A 22,312-nucleotide genomic window follows, 5' to 3' on the forward strand; every position below is an offset into this window, starting at 1 on the left:
TTCACATTTTAAAAATCTATGAACTTTTAAGCTATCCATAAGTTTCTTCTCTAGTCTTTAAAAGTGTTTTCTTATTGCAAATTGCCAAATTTGTTTTTGGAAGCAGGTTTTTGTTTTTGCTGTCATTATCTTATTGTTAAAGGACAGTCTGAAAAAGACAATTTTACCTTAACACAAGCTTCTTTCATATTGTATTTTTTACCTTCTTCAGAGGCTGCATTAATGTTTTCATGCCACAAGGGTGCACTAAAGCCACTTTATTATTTACACATATAACAAAATGAATGTTCATCTTTGGTATATACATTCTTTCTGCTCCCTCAAAGATTTCCCAAGTTTCACCTTTCATATTTAGACTGTAATCAATAACAAACCTAATGTCATCAAAATAAGTATCAATGGTAATGGCAATTCTACTTTATCTTATAGATTAGATTTTTAAAATCTTGTTCAGTACCTACTACTTTATGCACAGTTTTTTCATGTAGGAGCAGCATTAGAACTCACAAAACAGATTGTATAGAATCACATTTTAGTCACATAATATACATTTATAAATGGCATTTCTGAATGTAGTAGCAAATAATAGTAATAATAATAATAATGGCTATAATTTACCAAGCATCTAATAGGCAGCATCCCTGTATAGACACTTTATGTCACTATCTCCATTCTTCACAGTAACCTGCAATACAAGTTTCCACTCCATTTTATGACTGAGGAACCTGAAGCTCAGAAGTGCTAGGCAACTTCTCCAAGGCCACATGAAAACTAAGTGGTAGAACTGGCATTTAAAGCTGGGTCCACATGGCTCCAGGACCCAAGTTCTCTGTAGTACACCATGTTGCAATGATGAATATCATAAGAAAATGCTTTCATCTTACCCGTAGTCATCTATCAGGTGAGAGCCAAGTACCACCACGTCAAGTTCAAAGAACTCAGGTTCCATTTTAATGCCAAACATGATGGGGGCAAGTTTAGAATAATCAGCACGGTTGCAAGTAGCAACACAAACCCGAAGCTTCCGGTTATTCTCTTTCTTCTCCATGACTTGTTTTCTTTTTGAGAGGTTCTGAAAATAGAGTTCCTGAAGTTGCAAAAATAAAAATTAATATCCTGTGATAAACCATATTGGAAGAGAATAGGAAAAGAACGTATGTATGTATAACTGAGTCACTTTGCTGTACAACAGTTAATTAACATTATAGTTCAACTATACTTCAATAATAAGACATTACAGAGACAAAAAATTTATTTATAATCAGAATGGTAGATCCAAGATATAAAACATGAAAGTCTTAAATCCTTAACCACCATTAAGTATAGTGATCAAGGGAGGGACTTTTAAACCTGAACCATTCCTTCAGAAGAATACCCAATGGCAGCCCCTAAAGTATGTTTCATGACCAGAATTTATCATCCTAATGTAGACAAGTTGGGAAGAATGTTTAGATATTTTGAAAGACAAGTAGTCCCCAGCACTGCAGATGTGCATAGTTCTGCTATCAATCCAGACTTGGTTAAGTGCTCCCAGTCCAGATAATCCATTAACAAATGATGTAGCGGAGCAGTAGAAGACCAACGAAGCCCAAGCCACAGAAACAGCTGAAGCATGGACTAGGCTTATATGCCACAGATAATATTTAAATCCATCGATCATCAAGTATGTGTTCTGTCAAGACTTCTTCCTTTTTTGTTTGCATTTAATGGACACAGTCTTAGAAACATTACAGAATAAAAGCCCAGACACTGTCAGTCCTTTGCTGATTAAATGCACATTAGCAAATCTATGTCTTGTCCTCATTCACTGTTGTAAATTAGCATGAGCAGAGGCTAGAAGTATCATCTGGATTGTGGTGAAACATTTAAAAGCAATAGCCTCTTTCTGCTTTTATTCATTTTCCCCATCATGGTTTAAGTATAAAGCACCTGGAGAAGGAAATGGCAACCACTCCAGCATTCCTGCCTGGAAGTCCCATGGACAGAGGAGCCTGGTGGACTACAGCCCATGGTGTCAGAAGAGTCAAACACAACTTGGTGACTGAACCACCACCACTGTGAATGAAGGTAGTTGTCAGGATTAGTTGCAGGGGTGTGACTGTTTCTCTCTCTTTTTTTTGGTGAGGGAAAGATAGTTTTATTTTAATTTTATGGGCTCCTTTCCCCCCATTTACGGTGATCTAATTGCATTGGTTAAAAGCAACTAATCAGTTCTTTAGAATATGGTCTCTAATCAAGTCTAACTTTATTTAGACGCTATAGCTGGACAAGCTTGACTGAACCAAAATGGGAACATTAAACAAACTCACTAATAACACTGTGACTTAGCTGTCAAGTGTAGAATTCTCCCTTTAAGAAAAAGCTTGCGACTATTTTGTATGGTTTGTCTGGAAATTTTTGTAAATCTTATGTTTTAGTAAAATATTGGTTTTTATTTAAAAAAAGAGTAACAAATCAACTCTCATTTAAAAGGCAAGCAAACATCAGCTCTTTATTATTAATTAAAAATTACTTGCCATTCCTCACAATTAATCCCAAAATACCAGACTAAAGCAAAAGTTTGGTTGAGAGCCACTGATCTAGTTCAACTTCCCCACTTCCAGAGAGAGAAAGAGAAGCCTTAGGGGAGGAAATTACTTCCCCAAGATTCAAGATCACATCCTATAACAAATGAGTTACTCACTCTCACAGTACACACAAAGCACTGTGATTAGTGCTGAGGAAAAGATGAGTAAGGTGAAACAAAAACCCCTACCTTCAAGGCCTCATTCACATCCCTAGCCAGTGCCTACAAACTTGACAACTCCAAATGCCTACCAGCTATCTCCTGCCCCATAGGCACCTCAAAGTCACTGTCCCAAATGGAACTCATTTTCTTTTCCAAACGTGTTCCTCCTTCCTTATTCTCTAACTCCGTTATGAACTCCCATTCATCCAAATGCCTTGACATCCTTGTCTTCTCTGCTCCTCACCCTGTACTTCCTCACCCCTGTCAATTCTACCTTGTGAATATCTTTCAAATCTATCTCCTCTCCATCCCCACCCACCAGGACATCTCCTAGTCCAATACCTGACCTCAGGTCAGAACTATTCTAACAGCTGTCAAAGTGGATTGTTGTTTAGTCTAAGTTGTGTCTAACTCTTTTGTGACCCCATAGACTGTAGCCTGTCAGGCTCCTCTGTCCATGGGATTCTCTAGGCAAGAATACCGGAGTGGGTTGCCATGCCCTCCTCCAGGGCATCTTCCAGACCCAGGGAATCAAACCCTCGTCTCTCGTGTCTCCTGCATTGGCAGGCGAGTTCTTTACCACTAGGGCCATCTGGGAAGCCCCTCAAAGTGGATTACCTGTCTCTGGTCTTGCCCTGCCTCCCACAAACTTTCAGGGTGATGTCTCCAAGTTTGTAAACCTGATTACATTGCTAAACATATACCACCTATGCATAAATTCCAAATTGCAGATCTGGACCTAGTCCACCCTTCCAACCATTATAATTATGCTTACTCTGAGCCAAAGCCATGCTGAAGTGCCTGTAGTTCAACCAGTGGGTCTTCATATTTCTGTGCCTTTTTAGATGCCCGTTCCTCTGCCTAAAACTTCCTTTTCCTCTTGCCTGGATTCTTCCGCAACCTTTGAAATTCAGTCTGAGTGTCACCTCTTCTGGAGAGCCTTCACATAAACCTCAATTCCTCCGTACCCCACCCCTTTTCATTGCTGCCTCCCTCTGAGCACTGTGGCCGTACCATACACATATATTGTTGCTGTTTAGTTGCTAAGTCATGTCTGACTCTTTGTGACCACATGGACTGTAGCCCTCCAGGCTCCTCTGTCCTTGGGATTTCCCCTGCAAGAATACTGGAGTGGGTTGCCATTTCCTTTTCCAGGCAATCACCTCAACCCAGGGATCGAACTCGAGTCTCCTGCTTGGCAGGTGGACTCTTTGCCACTGAGCCACTTACTACTGCTCAAGTCCTCTGCCCCCCAGCCCCCACCATCCTATACTCTCAGTTCAAAAAGTAAAAACCAGGGACAAGGTATAAGAGCTATGTTTCATGGAGTTTTTAAAACTTCCTTATATCAATGTAAAGTTTAACTTCATGGACTAATCTCAATGCTTAGGTCTCAGGAAGTGTATCAACATTTAGAATTTGTGATCAGGAATCCAGAGAAGCTTGAGTAAGGGTACCAATAAAAGAGGAGCTGCCTTTTCAATCAAGGTAGACCCAAACTCAGTGGAGATCCTGCCAGTAGCCTTCTGCTGCTGATATTTCATCTCTCTTATGCTGGAACTTCTGTAATCACACAAACTGCCCATCATTAGGCCCACTCCGAATTTATAATCTCCAGTAAGAATTAATTCCACCCAATGGAAAGCATTTATAAGATAATGAACATGAACATTCTGTCAAGAGAGTTGTATTTGTAAGGTCTGAGCCCTAGTTATGGCTCAGACTGTAAAGAATCTGCCTACAATGCAGGAGACCAGGCTTTAATCCCTGAGCAGGGAAGAACCTCTGGAAAAGGGAATGGATACCCACTACAGTTTTCTTGCCTGAAGAATCCCATGGACAGAGGAGCCTGGTGGGCTACAGTCCATGGGGTCACAAAGAGTCAGACACAACTGAGCAATTAACACTTTCTCATTTTTTTTCCCCACAAGCACTACCTAACCAAAGAGACAAAGATATTTTTCTAAAACCAGCTGGCCCCGGTGTTCTTGTATGTAAATCTTCTTCCATTCATTAAATTTGAGCTGAATAAATTGCTGATGATATTTAATTTGCTAGGTGAGGCAAAGCAAATGTTTTTTTTTACCAACCAAATGGTTGGCAAATTTGTATTTATTTTAGAATAGTAAACTTTCTATCCAGCAATTCTAAAACGCTTAGTGCTTACCAGGTAATCCAAAGGTTATTCTACCAAAAGTGAAAGTAAGTAGCCACATACACAAACTATGAAAAATACAATAACATCACTAAGACCAAAAGTTTTTTTAAAGAAAAAAGCTAAATCATAAAAAAAGTGTAATAATGGTAAAAATCCTTTTTTAAGGGGAGAATTCTTTTTAAAAAATAATTTTAATTAACTTTTGATTAAATAGTACATTCACATAGCTTAAAACTGAAAAGGCACAAGAGGCTCTAAAAGTCTTCTCATCAGACATGTAGTTCTCCCTGGATGCTTAGCGTTACTAGTTACTTATCCATCCTTCTACAGATAAACAATATATACAAATAAATACACATATATTTCTTCATATATATAAATACAAGTATATTTTATAAGTATATAGAGTGTATTATGCAATTAGTAATATATTCTACAAACTGTTGTCACATACCTTGCTTTTTAATTGTTCTTAATTATGTTTCTGAATCAAGTGGTAAAATCCGAAAGTTTAAAGACGTTGTTGTAGTTTTTTAGTCACTAAGTTATGTCCAACTCTTTTGTGACTCCAGTGGACTGTAGCCGCCAGTCTCCTCTGTCCACTGGATTTCCCAGGCAAGAATACTGGAGTGGGTTGCCATTTCCTTCTCCAGGGGATCTTCCCGACCCAGGGATCAAACTCACGTCTCCTGCATCAGCAGGCGGATTCTTTAACCACTGAGCCACCAGGGAAGCCCTTAAAGGCATTCAGGATATCAAATCTAAAAGTGCAATTCTGGGCTTCCCTGGTGGCTCAATGGTAAAGGATCTGCCTGCCCATGCAGGAGATGAGGGTTTGATCCCTGGTCTGGGAAGATCCCACATGCTGCAGAGCAGCTAAGCCTGTGCACCACAACTATGGAACCTGTGCTCAAGAGCCTGGGAACCGCAACTATGGAGCCCCACGTCCCACAGAGCCAGTGCTCCACAACAAGAGAAGCCCACACACCACAAGTGGACAGTAGCCCCCACTCTCCACACCTAGAGAAAAGCCTGCACAGCAATGAAGATCCAGCACAGCCAATATAAATAAAATTATGTTTTTTACAGTGCAATTTTGAAAATTGCTGGCCATCAACTTTTCAAATGTATGTAGGGTTATGAGAGCCCTGAAGTAAAAGTGTCACAAACATTTATTGAGAACTGACTCTGTGCAGAGCAATGGAAAGCAAACACAGATGTGGAGCTGAGGAAGGTCTCACCTCTAGTTTTTAGGAACTTAGAATCTAATACATGCCACCAAGCCACATTAATAGATCACCTTCCCAACAGAAGCACTAGGAACAAAAGTAACAAATTTTCTTTCGCTGCCCAGTATAATTATTATTTGTTCTGGATAAAATGTCATGCCCAAGGATCCATTTTTACACTAAAAACTGTGACCAGAGTCTCCATGACCAGTATGAAATGAATAAATGTGACATAATGGACTTAAACTATACCAGGAGTTCTTAAGTTGCATAAAATGCAATGTAAAACAAGATAAAACTTGTTTATTTACACAGTGGACTCTCAGAGAGTAATGAAAACAAATGTGTCAATATTAATAAACATCTAAAATACAATGTTAGATGAAAACAGCAAATTCTAAAAAGATACAATAGAGCACCATCTAAAAATATGTAAAACATTACTATATGTTGTTTACTGATCTATAGTAAAATTATACAGCAACTCAAGAAAGTAGTTACCTCTGAAGGAGGAGGGAAGAGAAAGGAAAAGAGGGCTTAGAGGGTTTCTGCTGTCTATGTAAACCTTTTTTAAAAAATCATTTAAGTAGAGATCTGAAACAAACATGGTAACATATTAATATGTGTTAAATCCTGAGGATTGGTAGAGGGTGTCATGTTGTCTTCTGTCTTTTTCAGCATATATGAAATGTTGTATGGAAAACAAGAAATCTTTTAAATGAACAATGAAGATGCACTGTCCACAGTCCTTAAAGCCTAAAGCTCAGAAAGCAGATGGACTGGATATTTACATCCATTTCACTCAATTCCATGAGAGTAACCAAAGCCACTAAAACAAAGATACTGGTATGAAAATAAGCCTTCACCTCAAACTCACTGGCAATCTGAAAAACCTACATTCTCTCAAGACTATTACAAATACTGACAAAAAGGTGAGTGACCCTTTCCAGGAAAATAAATACTGTGGTCCCACTCAACTATTGAAAAAGACGCTTGGCTCAAGCAGTTTCTGAGCAGAAGTGAAGTGAAAGTTGCTCAGTAGAGTCCGACTCTTTTGCAACCCCATGGACTATAGTCTATGGAATTCTCCAGGCCAGAATCCTGGAGTGGGTAGCCTTTCCCTTCTCCAGGGGATCTTCCCAACCCAGGGATCGAACCCAGGTCTCCCACATTGCAGGCAGATTCTTTACCAGCTGAGCTACAAGGGAAGCCCTTCTGAACAGAGGAAACCATCAAAGTAAACAATTGCCAAGCACATGTTAAGAGCTTTACAAGCATTAACTCACTTCATCCTCACAGCCCTATCTTATTAGCCCTGTTTTACAAATGGGCATACCTCAATGAAAACCAATTTACTTGCCCCAAATCATAGCTAATAACTGCCAAAACCAAACACCAAATCAGCATTCAAGATAGTGCCCATATCCAGTGTTTGCCTGTGTCTGTTCATTTCATAAGCACTCATGAGTGAGAACCTTCCGGCCAGGCACTGCGGGAGTGAAGGGCACATATGATGAATCCGTCTCTTCCCTCAGTGCAGACCGGATGAGGCTCACAAGAATCAGGAGAGGTCTATCTAAAGTGGTCTGAAATTCAGAACACTATCCTGAGCTATACTCGGGTGTGACTCCTTTCAGAGCTTCCACAGTCGACTCAAACAGTTATCTCTAATGCCAAGCTGTACCCTACGCCTCTTCTCCATCAGGATTCCAAAAAAAAATACTTTTTCGTGCTCTAACAATTTTACAAGTGTGCTGGGGCGGGGGTGGGGAGAGGAGGGAGTGAAATAAATGCATATCAAGCTTCCAGGGAAGCCCAGACTCAGAGTACAGTCAGGGTTAGGGGGAGACCTTCAAGATCATCTTTGGTCCGACACTTTACACCCCAGGGCCACGCATCTTCATGGAGCTCCCTGCCTTCTGCACATCTCCGTAAGCGGCTGCTCGCTGTCTTTCAGGATAGCCGGAGGAGCAGAGGGCGCAGCCGGCCTTCCTCTGAGACCCCGCGCCCCACTCCGGGTTCCTCATCCGGGGTCCGCACTCAGACTGTCTGCTGCACGAGCCAACAGCTGAGCCAACAACTGGACTAAGGAGCGGCCCTGGCGTGCAGGCCCACAGGAGACAGCGAGGCCCGGGCCGGGTGCGGACCTGCGGCGTGGTGAGGTGCGGAGCCGCCGGCTGGGGATCTGAGGCCTCCGGGTGGAGGCCGAAGGAGGAAGGCCCCGGGGGCCGACAGGTGGCGCTCCGCGAGCCCGCGTCCCCCTCCCCCGAGTCCCTGGCGGGCACGCAGGTCTCACCAGTAGCTGGTCCGCTGTTTCTCCCGCGTCGCCGCCGCCAGACCTCGCGGGTGAGAACTGAGGGCCGAGCCGGAAAGCAGGCCGGCGCGAGACCGCGCCTTCGGCTTCCACCACTTGGCACCGCGAGAGACGACGCGCCTCGACCACCTCCTGGCGCACCCCGCGCGCCCTCCACGCCCACCCGAGCGCCAAATCGGCCGACACGCCCTACGTCAGCGGGGAGGAATTCTTCGATTGGCTGAGCGAGGAGGACGGGCCGAGGCGGTGCCTTCCGTGGACGTGGCGTAGCCCCCGGGCGACCAGCTCGTGTTCTCAGCCGGTGTTCCCGCCCCTGAACCGCTTCTCCGCCTGTCAAGTGAACGTTCGGAACTCGAGCGCCTCACGGGTAGTTGTTTTGGCCTTGCGCCCTAGAGGCAATGTCTCACGCCTTCTCACGCAGTCATTTCATAGGCAGGACCAAAACAATACGGTCGTGTGGCGGTCCACCCAGAGCCCTCTCCCGAGTGAAGCCGTGCCCCTCCAGAACCGCATCTACTAGAAGGATCTGTGGATGCTGATGACCAATGCAAGGCGGAGACCTGCTGATCCTTAGGATGCGCGGAACCCCCAGGCCGTCCTGCCCCAGAGACTTACAGAGAGAAACACAGAGGTGGCAGAGAAAGTGGCGGGAAAGGGCTCACACAACTCCTGATGAACATTTTCCAATGATTGTTTCAAATTCCTTAGCCACCACTGACAAGCTTTGAGTTGGTGATACAATATATTACAATATTTTTTACAGCTAGTAAATAATTTACCGCAAGTGAAACTATTTAAACAGCCTAATGATTCATTGACAGTTCTTGCTAAAGTGAATTTCAAGCCCAATAAACTTTTGCACTTAATTTATTTCAGTTAATGATCCTCTAATTTACAAAATATTTGTGAACCGTTAGTTCCCCTGCAGCTAGCTTGTTGTCACCAAGAGGTCACATCAGCCACAAAAGGACAGATATTACGGTATTTCCTACAAGGAAGTACCAGCAGATTTCTTTTTTAAATATTATTTTTGCTATTCTGTGGAGAATGGACTGGTTGAAAGTTGAGAATGGTAGTAGTGAAAAAAAAATCTCTGAAAGGATACACACACATATATACACACAAAACCCATACCACTAATTGCATTTGGCAGAGCTGGGAGAAGATAGACTTTTCACCGAATTTATTTTTATAATATCTTTTGTATTTTGTAGTATATGCACACATTCCATATTAAAGAAAAGAAAATTGATCATAAAATTGTGGCAGTGAAACTCGATTGATGTGGTTGGATATGATATTTAGTTTGGGAGTATAATTGATGAAACTTAATTATGAATTAGGTATGAAAGGATGGGGCTTCCCAGGTGGCTCAGTGGTAAAGAACCTGCCTGCCAATGTAGGAGACATAAGAGATACGGTTTGATCCCTGGGTTGGGAAGATCCCCTGAAGGAGGGTATGGCAACCCACTCCAGTATTCTTGACTGAAGAATTCCATGGACAGAGTAGCCTGAGGGGCTACAGTCCATAGGGTTGCGAAGAGTTGGACACGACTGAAGTGACTTAGTACACATGCAAGGATGACAGAGAAAAGGAAGGTTGACTTCCAGATGTCTGGTGTTAGTAACTGGGTGATTGGTGCCATTTACCAAGATGAAAAGCTGGAGGAGTGGTCAGGTTTAGGGAGTTAAAAGTAAAGGTGTAATTTGTGATATGTTAGGTTTGAGATGAGTTTGGGTAAACTCCGGGAGTTGGTGATGGACTGGGAGGCCTGGAGTGCTGTGATTCATGGGGTCGCGAAGAGTGGGACACGACTGAGCGGCTGAACTGAAATGAACTGAGATTTAAGATGCCTATGAGACAGCCACATGAAGCTATTATAAAGGCAATAAGATATATGAATCTAGGGCTTCCCTGGTGGCTCAGTGGTAAAGAATCTGCCTGCCAATGCAGGATACACAAGTTCAATCCCTGGTCCAGGAAGCTCTCACATGGCAAGGAGCAGCTAAGCCCGTGCATCACAACAATTGAGCTTGTGCTCTAGAGCCCGGGAGTCACAAATACTGAAACTCATGTGGGCCTAGATCCCATGCTCCACAAGAGAAACCACTACAATGAGAAGCCCAAGCATGGCAACAAGAGAGTAGCCCCCACTCACTGCAACTGGAGAAAAGCCTGCATAGCAACGAAGACCCAGCACAGCCAAAAATAAATAAAATTATATATACAAAAGATATATGAATCTGAACACACAGATTCACTGGACTCTAGATGGTGTATTAGTTTCCTACTGCTGCTGTAACAAATTACACAAAACTTAGTAGCTTAAAAATACAATTATATTATCTTCCAATCTGGAGGTTAGAAGTCTGAAATGGGTTTTTGAGGGGCTAAAATAAAAGAAGCAGTGTAGGTATCATCACAAGAAAAAAATTTATAACTGTGTAGTGATCAATGTTAACTAGACTTATCATGGTGATCATTTCACAAGATCCTTGTGTTTTACACCTGAACCTAATGTAATGTTATATGTCAAATATATCTCAATTTTTTTAAAAAAAGATATCAGTAGGTTTTTCTTCCTTAGGCTGCAGGGCAGAATCTGTATCTTTGCCTTTTCCAGTTTCTAGAGGCTACCTTCAGACTTCCCTGGTGGGGCTCAGTGGTAAAGAATCTGCCTGCCAACGCACGAGACATGGGTTCGATACCTGGGTCAGGAAGATCCCCTGGAGAAGGAAAAGGCAACCCTCTCCATTATTCTTGCCTGGGAAATTCCATGGACAGAGGAGCCTGGCAGGCTACAATCCATGGGGGTTGCAAAAGAGTTGTACAGAACTTAGCGACTAAACAACAACAACCTAACAGAGGGCACAGACCTAACAGAAGCAGAAGAGATTAAGAAGAGGCGGCAAGAATACACAGACAAGCTGTAAGAAAAGGTCTTAATGACAGGGATAACCATGATAGTGTGATCACTCACCTAGAGCCAGACATCCTGGAGTGTGAAATCTAGTGGGCCTTAGGAGGCATTAATACGAACAAAGCTAGTGGAGGGGATGGAATTCCAGTTGAGCTATTTCAGATCCTAAAAGATAATGTTATTAAAGTGCCACAGTCAATATGCCAGCGAATTTGGAAAACTCAGCAGTGGGCACAGAATTGGAAAATGTCAGTTTTTATTCCAGTCCCGAATAAGAGCAATGCCAAAGAATGTTCAAACCACTGCACAACTGTGCTTATTTCATGAGCTAGCAAGGTAATGCTTAAATCCTTCAAGCTAGGCTTTGACAGTGTATGAACCGAGAACTACCAGTTGTACAAGGTGGATTTAGAAAAGGCAGAGGAACCAGGGATCAAATTGCCAACATTTGTTGGATCATAGAAAAAGTAAAGGAATTCCAGAAAAACATCTACTTCTGCTTCATTGACTATGCTAAAGCCCTTGACTGTGTGGATCACAACAAACTGTGGAAAATTCTTCAAGAGATGGGAATACCAGACCACCTTACCTGTCTCCTGAGAAACCTGTAGGCAGATCAAGAAGCAATTTAGAACCAGACATGGAAAAACGGACTGGTTCAAAGTTGGGAAAGAAGTATGTCAGGGCTGTGTATTGTCACCCTGTTTATTTAACATATGCAGAGTACATCATGAGAAATGTTGGGCTGGATGAAGCTCAAGCTGGAATTAAGATTGCTGGGAGAAATATCAATAACCTCAGATATGCAGATGACACCACCCTAATGGCAGAAAGCAGAAGAGGAACTGAAGGGTCTCTTGATGCTTAAAACTCAACATTCAGTTTGATGTATGATACAGGGTGCTCGGGGCTGGTGCACCGGGATGACCCAGAGGGATGGGATGGGGAGGGAGGTGGGAGGGGGGTTCTGGAAGGGGAAAACATGTACATCCATGGTGGATTCATGTCAATGTATGGCAAAACAAATACAAGATTGTAAAGTTAAAAAATAGATAAATAAACTAATTTTTAAAAAACCCTCAACATTCAAAAACTAAGATCATTACATCCAGTCCCATCATGGCAAATAGATGGGGGGAAAACAGAAACAGTGACAGACTTTACTTTCTTGGGCTCCAAAATCACTGTGGATGGTGACTGCAGCCATGAAAGTAAAAGATGCTTGCTCCTTGGAAGGAAAGCTATGACAAACCTAGACAGCATATTAAAAAGAAGAGATATCACTTTGCCAAGAAATGTCTGCATAGTCAAAGCTATGCTTTTTCCAGTAGTCATGTATGAATGTGAGAGTTGGACCATAAAGAAAGCTGAGCACTGAAGAACTGATGCTTTCAAATTGTGCTGGAGAAGACCCTATCCAGAACAGAACATGAGTTTTCTTTTCTTGAACAGAAATTAATATCAAAACAGTATTAATGTTCAGTTTTTATCCGGTGGCTTATTACATGGATGTGTTTAGTTTGTAAACTTTCATATTGTACACTTAAGATATGTGCACTTTTTGTGTGTACATTGTAAGTACAATACGTTTCTAAAATACTTAATGCTTAAGATGATAGCTGGGAAAAATGTAACTAGAAGTATAAATACTTGTAGTGATAAGAAATACAATTTTGAGAATTTGTACACTTATTAAGCCACTCATAGATTTTGTGGGGTTTTGACCAATATTGAGAATTTTATAGTTTCTTACATAGTTGAATAGTTCTGTGTTCATAGAATCATTTAAATCTAAATTACCCCTTTTTAGGATTTTCTCCTATGTTCTCTTGAGATGAAGTTGCAGCAAGAAACTGTAGGAAGCATTTCCTCTTGGCTTTTTAAAACCCCTTTTCTATGGGTAAAGATTACCATTCTGAATTTCTGGGTCTCTGCTGCTATAGGGGAGCATTATCTTTTCTAATAATTAGTGTTTTCATTTTTTGCAGATAAATACCCAGAAGTGGAATTTCTGGATGGTATGGTAGTTCTATTGTTAATTTTTTGAGAAACCTCCTTACTGTTTTCCACAGTGGCTATGCCAGTTTATATTCTCACCAACAATACACAAAGTTTCTCTTTTCTCCAAGTCCTCACCAACAGTTGTTATTTGTTATCTTTTTGACAACACATGCTAACCATTTTGACAGATGTGAGGTGATATTTCATTGTGGTTTTGATTTGAATTTCCTTGATGATTGGTGATGTTCAGCATCTTTTCACATGCCTGCTGGCCATCTGTATGTCTTCTTTGGAAAAATGTCCATTTAGGATCTCTTGCCATTTAAAAATTATCTTTTGATGTTGAGTTGTATGAGTTTGTTATGTGTTTTGGGCATTAATTGCTCATTGAATGTATCACTTGAAAATATGTTCTTCCTTTCAGTAGGCGGCCTTTTAATTTTGTTGATAGTTTCCTTCACTGTGCAAAACTTTATAATTTGATGTAGTCGCATTTGTTTATTTTGGCTTTTGTTGCCCTTGCCTGAGGAGATACATCCAAAAAATAAAAACTGCTAAAGCCAGTGTCAAAGAGTGTAGTGCCTATTTTCTTTCTAGAGTTTATGGTTTCAGGTCTTACATTTAAGTCTTTAATCCATCCTGAAGTGGCGCCGGCCTGCTAACAGATGGGCCTGGTCTTGACTTGGCTGGCAGTGGGTCTGTGTGACCCCAGGGTTGGTCAGCCCACTGGTGTGTGGGGCTTGGGCCCAGGGGGTCCCAGGGCTGGCTCCCATCCACTAGTGGATGAGGCCAGGCCCTGGTGCTCCTGGAGTTGGTGTTAGTCTGCTGGTTAGTGCACCAGCTCCTGACACAGCTGGCTGCAGGGTCTTGATGTTCACGGAGGTGAGGTCCACCAGAGGTGGGTGAGGCCTCTTTCCAAGACTAGTGTCAACCCATGGGTGGAGCTGGGTCCTGGGGTCTCTGACTGAGGGGCTGAAGGTTCTGTAGCTGATGTAGATCCACTAGGTGGGTGGAGCTGGGTCCTGGGCCATCTGATAGGTAAGGGTGTGTCCTGGCGCAAGGCTGGAGCCTCAAGGAGTCCTTTCTGCTAGGGGGCGAGGTCAAGACCGTGCCCATCTGGGGCACCTGGCCTGGGGCATCCCTGGACTGGTGCTGACTGGCTGGTTGGCAAGTAGTTTCCAGCACTAATAAGCTACAGGGAAGACTCTGAAGTGGTACTTACCAGTGCTAGCGCCTTCCTGGTAGGTTGACCTCCCCGAAATGGCTGTATCTGTGTCCCCAGGGTGAGTTTCAGTTGCCTCCTGCAAGAGGCCTACAAGAGCCTGCAAGAGGCTCTCCAAGATCAGCAAGTGGCTTTGACCCAGGCTCCTTTCCAATGACTGCTTCTGCCATGCATCTTGGAGCATGTGAGATTTTGTGTGTGCCCTTTAAGAGTGGAGATTCTATTTCCCATAGCCCTCTGGATCTCCCTAAAGAAAGTCCCACTGGCCTGCAAAGTTAAATGTTCTGGGGGCTGGTCTCCCCAGTACAGGATCCCTGGGATGGGAAGCCCAACGCAGGGCTTGGACCCTCTGATTTGGGGGAAGAACCTCCGCAACTGTAATTGTCCTCCCAGTTGTGCATCACTTACCTGGGGGACATGAGTCTTGACTAACCGCATCTCTGCCCCTCCTCCCCTTCTCATTGTGGTTCCTTCTTTGTAACTTGAGCTTTTAGAAGACCTTTTTTGTTAGTCTTCAGGGTGCTCTTATGGATACTTTGTCTGCAAATAATTGCAATTTTGGTGTGCCTCTGGGAGGAGGTGAACTGCCAGGTCTTCCTGCTCCATGTCTTGGCCACTCCTCAGGTCACTATGTTTTGTTTGGTTTGATTTCCTTTGGCTTTAATCTGAGGGCTCTACAAACTGCAAAAAAGTACTGATAGCTTTGTAGTGTAATAAAGTCAGAGTTTTAAAAATTCAGCAAACATTTCTTGCAAACAAAGCAAGGCAGTTACCTTGATACTCTTGGCAGATCACCGAAGGTATATGTTTGTTCCTTTTGAGTCTAAAGTACATTCCAGATGATGGCTAAAGCCAGGTGGTCATTTTAAAGAAGAAATGAAGCAGACAAACCTCTCTGTTTCTTTCTTGATTCTTCAGCTTTACAGGTAGGTGTTTTTCACCAGCTTGGGGCTATTGAACTTTCTCATGTTTTCACTTAACGTTAGAAAGATGAGCTATTGGTTCTCCGGGTTCTTAGATGTTTCCAAAGCACACTCATTTTGTTATGGGTGACCCCGGCTCCTCTTAGCGAGTAACTCTATAGAATTACTCCATAAACAGAATTTAGTATTCAGGGCACAATTAGATTGTCAAAGAATCCTAGACCTTGAGAGATCATCTGATTCAGCCTTCTCATTAACAGAAGAGATCTCTCTACAGCATCCCTGACAGACGTTCATCTGGCCACTTTGGAGACATTTATTCTAACAGGGACTTGTCTTGCTCTTTAGCTTGGTGACTTAGTGATAAAGTACTCTGCCTCTCTACCGACATGTTAGTAGCCTACTGTTCTGAACACTGTATGTTCACTCAGTACTCCTAACCATCTTAAGATGTAGACTCTATCACCCCTATTTCATAGATAGAAAGACTGAAGCATAGAAGGAAAAATTCCTTAAGGTCAAACAGCTATTAAGAAGAAGAGCCCAGGGGTACTCTTTCTGCCCCCTTCTGATGCCTATGTCAGAAGATTTCTCTATCTCCTTTATACTTTAATAAAACTTTATTACACAAAAGCTCTGAGCGATCAAGCCTCATCTCTGGCCCCAGATTGAATTCTTCTCCTCCGGAGGCCAAGAATGCCGGCGTCTTTACCTTGGTCAGCAACAAACCTTTCATCTTGGGGGCTCGTCCGGGATTCTTCAGGACAAGTGTTTTGAACAGATATGGAAGGACATGATGATGGACTGAACATAGCTGTTAGAGAAACAGAGGAGTGAAAAACGATTGCAACTTTTGGCATGAACAGCTGGAAACATGAAGTTGCCACTCATGAGATAAAACTCGAAGAAGAGCAGGTTTAGGGAGGTATTTGAGTTGAAATTGAAGGCAAAATAAAAAAGATTATCAAAAAAAAAAAAAGAAGAAGAGCCCAGCCTTTGATCCCACATGCTTGACCTACATTTCCTCTCTGTACTGCAGAACCCACATACATCATGACAGAAACCTGTCTTCAGGGTGATCTTGATTGTCAATTTTTGGGTAAGTTGTTAAGAATTCACATAACTCTTCTACTATACAGCCCATATCTCTCTGAATTGCACATAATAGTCTTAGAAAATTTTTAAAGATATCTTTAAAATCAACATATATGACTATGACATTCTCCTGATGTGCTTCAAAAAAAGAGAATGAGGTCAGTTTGGCATAATTAAAAAAAATAAACTTATTAAAATATAACAAAGAAGCTTGCACATAACAATCATGTGTTGAATTTTGGGTTTTCATGAACTGAACACACTTGGATAACTACCACTAAGATAAAGACAGAAGTCATGGGCTGCCTGACTAAGAGCCGCCTGTCCATGACCCATGACGAAGCCTGGAACCAGAGCTGTGCTTAGTAACAGATACAGTGGTAATTAAGGAAGCATGTTAAGCTGACTCTCTGAAGCATTTAGACTGTGGAATATAAAGAAGGTTGGTCAGTCAGGAAATGAGAGCACAGACATGTTACGAGAGGTTGAACAGGTGCACCACAGGGCAAGAATCCAGTCTCTGACTTGCCTTGGATCCTGAACAACTCTCTGACTTCAAACTATGTGTATCCTTAAAATAAATCCTCTTTTTCTTAAAGTTCTTGATTCCTTGTGGTCAGAAGATACTAAAAGCAAAACTGTAGGCCACAAAGAATCCCCAACCCATCATTTCAGTTCCCCACTCGAACCACCTGGTAGTGGCTGCCTGGAGAACTGTATGGAAAACAACTCCGAGGCTTAGTCCAATGGAAAAGAAAATTGTGCTGTCTGTCATGTAGGTTTTTTAGGGAGAAGGTGGGGGGTGAGTGGGGTGTGTGTGGAAGAGAGGCAGGAATGGTGACATGAACTTGCCATTTCTGCTCTTGGCCCATATCATGAAGAAATCAACCTCACATGGGAAAAGCTGAGTAATTAATCACCATATTATCTGGATGTTTCTGTTTAATAAATATTTTTGCCTTAGCTGTTCCCCCTACCCTACTCTGTATTTCAGCCACGACCTTTTAATTGTCGGAGTCTCTTGAGTATATAAAGAGATAAAGCACACCTTACAAAGCAAGTATCACTATATAAGCCAGATTGCTCACAGCCTAACCACGTCTTGCGGGTACCTCCTCACAAGAGAGAGAATTACTTCTGTGACACTGATGAGGCTTCACTATATAGAGGAGAAAGCACTTCTTTTCCTCTTGGGAAAGTCATGTGAGGGTTAAGTTTATACTGGCTGAAAATAATTCAGTAACAATGTGAACGAACTGTATGGGTCAACTTCAGGTTTGTAAGAGCATGAGACTATAAGATATGCTTAAAACATCCTGATTAAAATATTTGTGACAAGAAGAGAAGCCTTTTTCAGGTTCATATTTTGGGATAATATAATCACTGTTCATATCCCCAGCTACTAAACATGTCAGCCAGTTAGCTTTTTAGAGTGCCTGCCATGGTGAGCCATGCCTGTGCTAGTTTTCCCAATTATAGAAGAAAAGTACAAATAAATACAATGACCATGTGTGTGTTTTTGTGAAATATTGCCCTTCATTGGACAATTTCTTAACATATTTTTGTGGGCTGTGAAAGTATCATATTTTGCACTGATAAATATTTTTATTTCTTATCTGTCTTGCTAGGTCAATGAGCTAAGCCAGAGAGAGCTCAGTCATCCCTGACCAGCAGGGTTCAGAAAGCTGAACTGGCACAGTTATTCCAGCTGAACTGGAAAAGTGTTAGAAACTAGTTCGTTTTAAACTTTGACCCTGTCATAAAAAATTGGATTAACAAAATTACCTTCTTAAATAACTCCTCATCAAAGAGTAATGTGGGAAGTATGTTCTTTTGGACTTCAAAGGATCTGCTAAGCAATAAACCTTTGGAAAAATTTCATGATTTCTCCACAACAGCTGAGGAACCAGCCCAGGTGCATGTCCAGAACCTCTGGAGCTGAGGAACAGCCCACAGTTAGTACTTGGCATCCAGCTAAGGATGAAGGTGGGGCCCACATGGACGTTCCTTTGGAATGCCACAGTGGGCTTCTTCATACCTGTGTGACTACTTAGAGGCGTGCATGCTCAGTCATGTCCAATTGTTTGTGACCCTCATAGAGTGTAGCCCACCATGCTCCTCTGTCCACGGAATTCTCTAGGCAGGAATACTGGAGTGGGATGCCATTTCCTCCTCCAGGGGATCTTCCTGACCCAGGGATCGAACCAATGTCTCCTGCATCTCCTGCATTGGCAGGCAGATTCTTTACCACTGCGTCACCAGGGAAGCCCAGACTGTGAATACTTCAAACACACTCAGATATGCATGGTGAACAACCATAAATTCTAAGCATCAAAAGAAGACCTCAACCTCTCCTCATGTTTTCCATGCTCCTACTCTGGATCTAAGTCAAACTTTCAAATCATTTCTGTTTTTTTTTCCCCTACCCTCCTTTCTGTCCTGAAACATGGGCACTCCCTTGCAATGACACCTTCTCCCACTGGTCTTCTACACACTTGGTCTTTCAGAATGTCATTCACTCTCAGACCTTCCATTCTGACTATGACTTGTGTGTAGGTAATTCCTTGGATAATACTCTGGCCTCATCTTTCTTCCTAGTTCTAAGTCTAAATCTTCAACTGTCTGCTAGATATTTCCTCACCTCCAACTCTACATAAAATTTAGTTTGGTTTTTTACTTCTTGACTTTCTCACGTCTTTGAATGGTAACAATTTGTCACTTGCATTCAGACTCAAAATAATGAAGTCTTATTTTAATCTCCTCTGACTTTTAATATCCATATTCTTCAAGCTTTTTTCTTTTTTGCATCTACTCTTCTCATTCCTTTCATCATCACCTTAGTTCAGATCTTTATCTTCTTATGTTCTTAATTCTGAGATGCCAGCATGTTTGTAATTTTATATTCCTAAAATTTTATAATCAGTGTAGACATTTAATGTAGAGCTTTTTATTACAAAAACCTATTATTCAATAGTGTCTTAGAACTAAAAACTATGACATCTCAGACCTAGATTACTGTGCTTCTACTGCTCTTTCAGCCTGAATTCCCTTGCTTTTCTAATCTGTCCTGCACACTACTGCCTGATTAATCTCCTTAAAAGACTGCATTCACTATGTCCGGTGGTTAAGACTCTGTGCTTCCACTGCAGGGCACAGGTTCATCCATGGTCAGGGAACTAGGTGTGACCAAAAAAAAAAAAAACCAACTTCAGTGGTACCCATTCTCTGCTAGGTAAAGTACGTAGGTATGCCTAGGGGATCAGAGTACACATTGAAAGGACCCCACAATCACACCCTAACCTCTTCCTGTCTTTATCAACATAATTCCCCTGCCCAGATTCTTCTGCCCCGAACACATCCTCTTCTGCCTCGGTTTGTGTCATTTTCCATAGTTAGCAGGTTATTCCTGCTGCTGCGTATGCCCTACTCAGACTGCAAGTCCTATCTCTGTTGTAAACATAACCTGAACACCCTATCCCCAAATATTCTTGTCTTCCTCCAAATTCCTGTAGGACTTGTCTTGATCCCACAGCCGTCCAGGATGAGCCCCTCTTCTGCCACCACGTTTCACGTTTATTATTAGTTACCTAGTATCTTTGAATGTCTGTATATATGTATGTTGTTGTTGTTCAGTTGCTAAGTCACGTCCAACTCTTTGCAACCCTGTGGACTGCAGCATGCCAGGCTTACTTGTCCTTCACTATCTCCCGGAGTTTGCTCAAACTCGTGTCTATTGAGTCAGTGATATATTTATGAATGTAAAGCAATTAATCTGATGTTTTATAATGAACCCAGGAAAAATCAGTCACATTAGTTGCCTCATTCTATGTCTTATTTTTCTCATCAAATTAAAAATTCTTTGAAGTTAGCTCTATTAGATATACTTGTTTCCCTTGAATTGTGATTTATGTAAGAAATGCAGTCTAATAAGTGCTGAGTTCATTGCAGGATCACATCTCTTAACAAAGGTCATGGCCACCTCTATTCTTTTCTCTATGGCTGGTCCTAATCACTTATATTCAACTTCTCCCTTCTGCCCTCCTCCAGCACCCAAGCTAATGATCTTAGTAGAACAATGCTATTGCTCAGGCTTTAGCATAAATCAAATGTAAAGGAACATGGTGAGTTGAAGAACAAGGAGAAACTTAGCAGTGTTAGAAGGTGGATGTGAGGAAGCAGAAAGTCTTGATATGCAGCTAAGATGTGGGGCAAGGCTGGGTCAGCAGGTTAGGCTGGGTCAGCTAAGATGTAGGGCAAGAAGGTCAGACCTTCTTTCTCATCACTGGAACTGGGAGGCTTTTTTAATCAGCCAGCCATCAGGTCATGGAGGGACCTGATCAGATTTACTTCATTAGAGTTGTGGGAGATGGATAGGGAAGAGGAGGAAGGACTAGGAGAAGGTAGGCCAGTTAAGAATACTATTTCAGTACGGTAGTAGTGGTGGTGGGACTGAAAAGCAAGAGAATGGAGTCAAAAGAATGTAGAGATTTGCAGCCCATTGAGCCAACCGTGCTCTTTTCCCCATGGGGGCCTAGTGTGCAAGGGCTGCAAACAGCAGCCTCCTTAGTAGTGTCAGAAGCCTGTAGCCTGTACAGGTTGCCCTAAGTTACCTTGGAGACAGCACTTTCCAGTAGACATTTATGATTGGCATGCTGTTCCCAATCTAGGTTCCAGACAGGTGTGTGTAGTACCTTTGGAAAGCCCCAGGGCAGAGTGGCCAGGGTCCACATTGGCCAAATCATAATGTCCAATAATGTCCAGAACATAATGTCCATAATGTGCAGAACAAGGAGTATGAGATTGAGGCCCTGTGCTGTGCTTAGTCGCTCAGTCATGTCCAACTCTTTGCGACCCCATGGACTGTAGCTCACCAGGCTCCTCTGTCCATGCGGATTCTCCAGGCAAGAATACTGGAGGGGGTTGCCATGCCCTCCTCCAGGGGATCTTCCCAATCCAGGGATCAAACCCAGGTCTCCCACATTGCAGGTGGATTCTTTACTGTCTGATCCACCAGGGAAGCCCAACTGAAGCCCTACACAGGGCCAAATTCAAGTTCCTGGGCTACCAGGAGATCTGCATCTCCAAGAAGTGGGGATTTACTCAGTTTAATGTGGATAAATTTGAAAACATGGTGGCAGAAAAGTGGCTCATCTTGGATGACTGTGGGGTCAAATGCATTCCTAATCGTGGTTGTCTGGACAAACAGCGGGCCTGCATTCATGAGAGCCTTGACACTGTTCCCTCCTTACTCATGCCCACCAATAAATCCTAATCCTGTCAAAAAAAAAGAATGGGAAGAAAAAAATGGACGTAACTTGATGGTAGAGATAAGACGGAAAAGATGACATGGAAAAGAATGAATGACACAGGTTTCCACTTTTAACAACGGGGTAGCTGGCAGTGCTCTTCCCTGAAATAGAGGAGAAACAGGTTGGGGATGGGCTGGAGTAGGTGAGAAGACAATGAGATCTGATTTGGATATGTTGAATTTGTGATTGAGGACCTGAAGCAAGAGATGGGTTAGAGAGACAGACCTGTGATAGGCATAACTCACCCAATAAAATGTGTATTTGTCTTGAAATACAATGCAGCCAACTACGTTTCTTGTCCTACCTGTTTCACCAGATTTTTATTATGTTCCTGGCTGCCAGTTTGTTATACTTTTACTCTTGGCCAGTTCAGAACTCTTTCTGTAATATTTTATATAGAGTAGTTACATAA

At 42.3% G+C, this 22,312-nt stretch overlaps 1 protein-coding gene and 1 non-coding gene across 9 annotated transcripts in view; one reads left to right on the forward strand and one right to left on the reverse strand.

Annotated features, from left to right (window-relative positions):
• Positions 1-8,586, reverse strand: part of GNE (glucosamine (UDP-N-acetyl)-2-epimerase/N-acetylmannosamine kinase) — a 94,584-nt gene extending 85,998 nt beyond the window's left edge. For 6 of the 8 annotated variants that reach the window (XM_081508805.1, XM_081508813.1, XM_081508833.1 and 3 more), the window contains exons 1-2: positions 8,412-8,586; positions 885-1,087 (exon numbers count right to left, since the gene is read on the reverse strand). In XM_081508805.1, the coding sequence (XP_081364931.1) occupies positions 885-1,048 (164 nt within the window). In that variant the 5' untranslated portion in view covers positions 1,049-1,087; positions 8,412-8,586. Of the gene's footprint in view, positions 1-884; positions 1,088-3,503; positions 3,741-5,340; positions 8,137-8,411 lie in introns of those variants that run through there. The other 2 variants (XM_081508794.1, XR_014059189.1) reach the window with 2 other exon arrangements.
• A 12,493-nt stretch (positions 8,587-21,079) lies between these two features.
• Positions 21,080-21,214, forward strand: LOC145521796 (small nucleolar RNA SNORA70). The gene has a single exon (XR_014065703.1). It is a non-coding gene; the product is annotated as a small nucleolar RNA SNORA70 (small nucleolar RNA).
• Positions 21,215-22,312: the final 1,098 nt, after the last annotated feature.

The sequence above is a fragment of the Giraffa tippelskirchi genome, chromosome 1 (genome assembly GCF_054371585.1).
Source record: "Giraffa tippelskirchi isolate mGirTip1 chromosome 1, T2T-mGirTip1v1.2.pri, whole genome shotgun sequence".
NCBI classification, from domain to species: domain Eukaryota; kingdom Metazoa; phylum Chordata; class Mammalia; order Artiodactyla; family Giraffidae; genus Giraffa; species Giraffa tippelskirchi.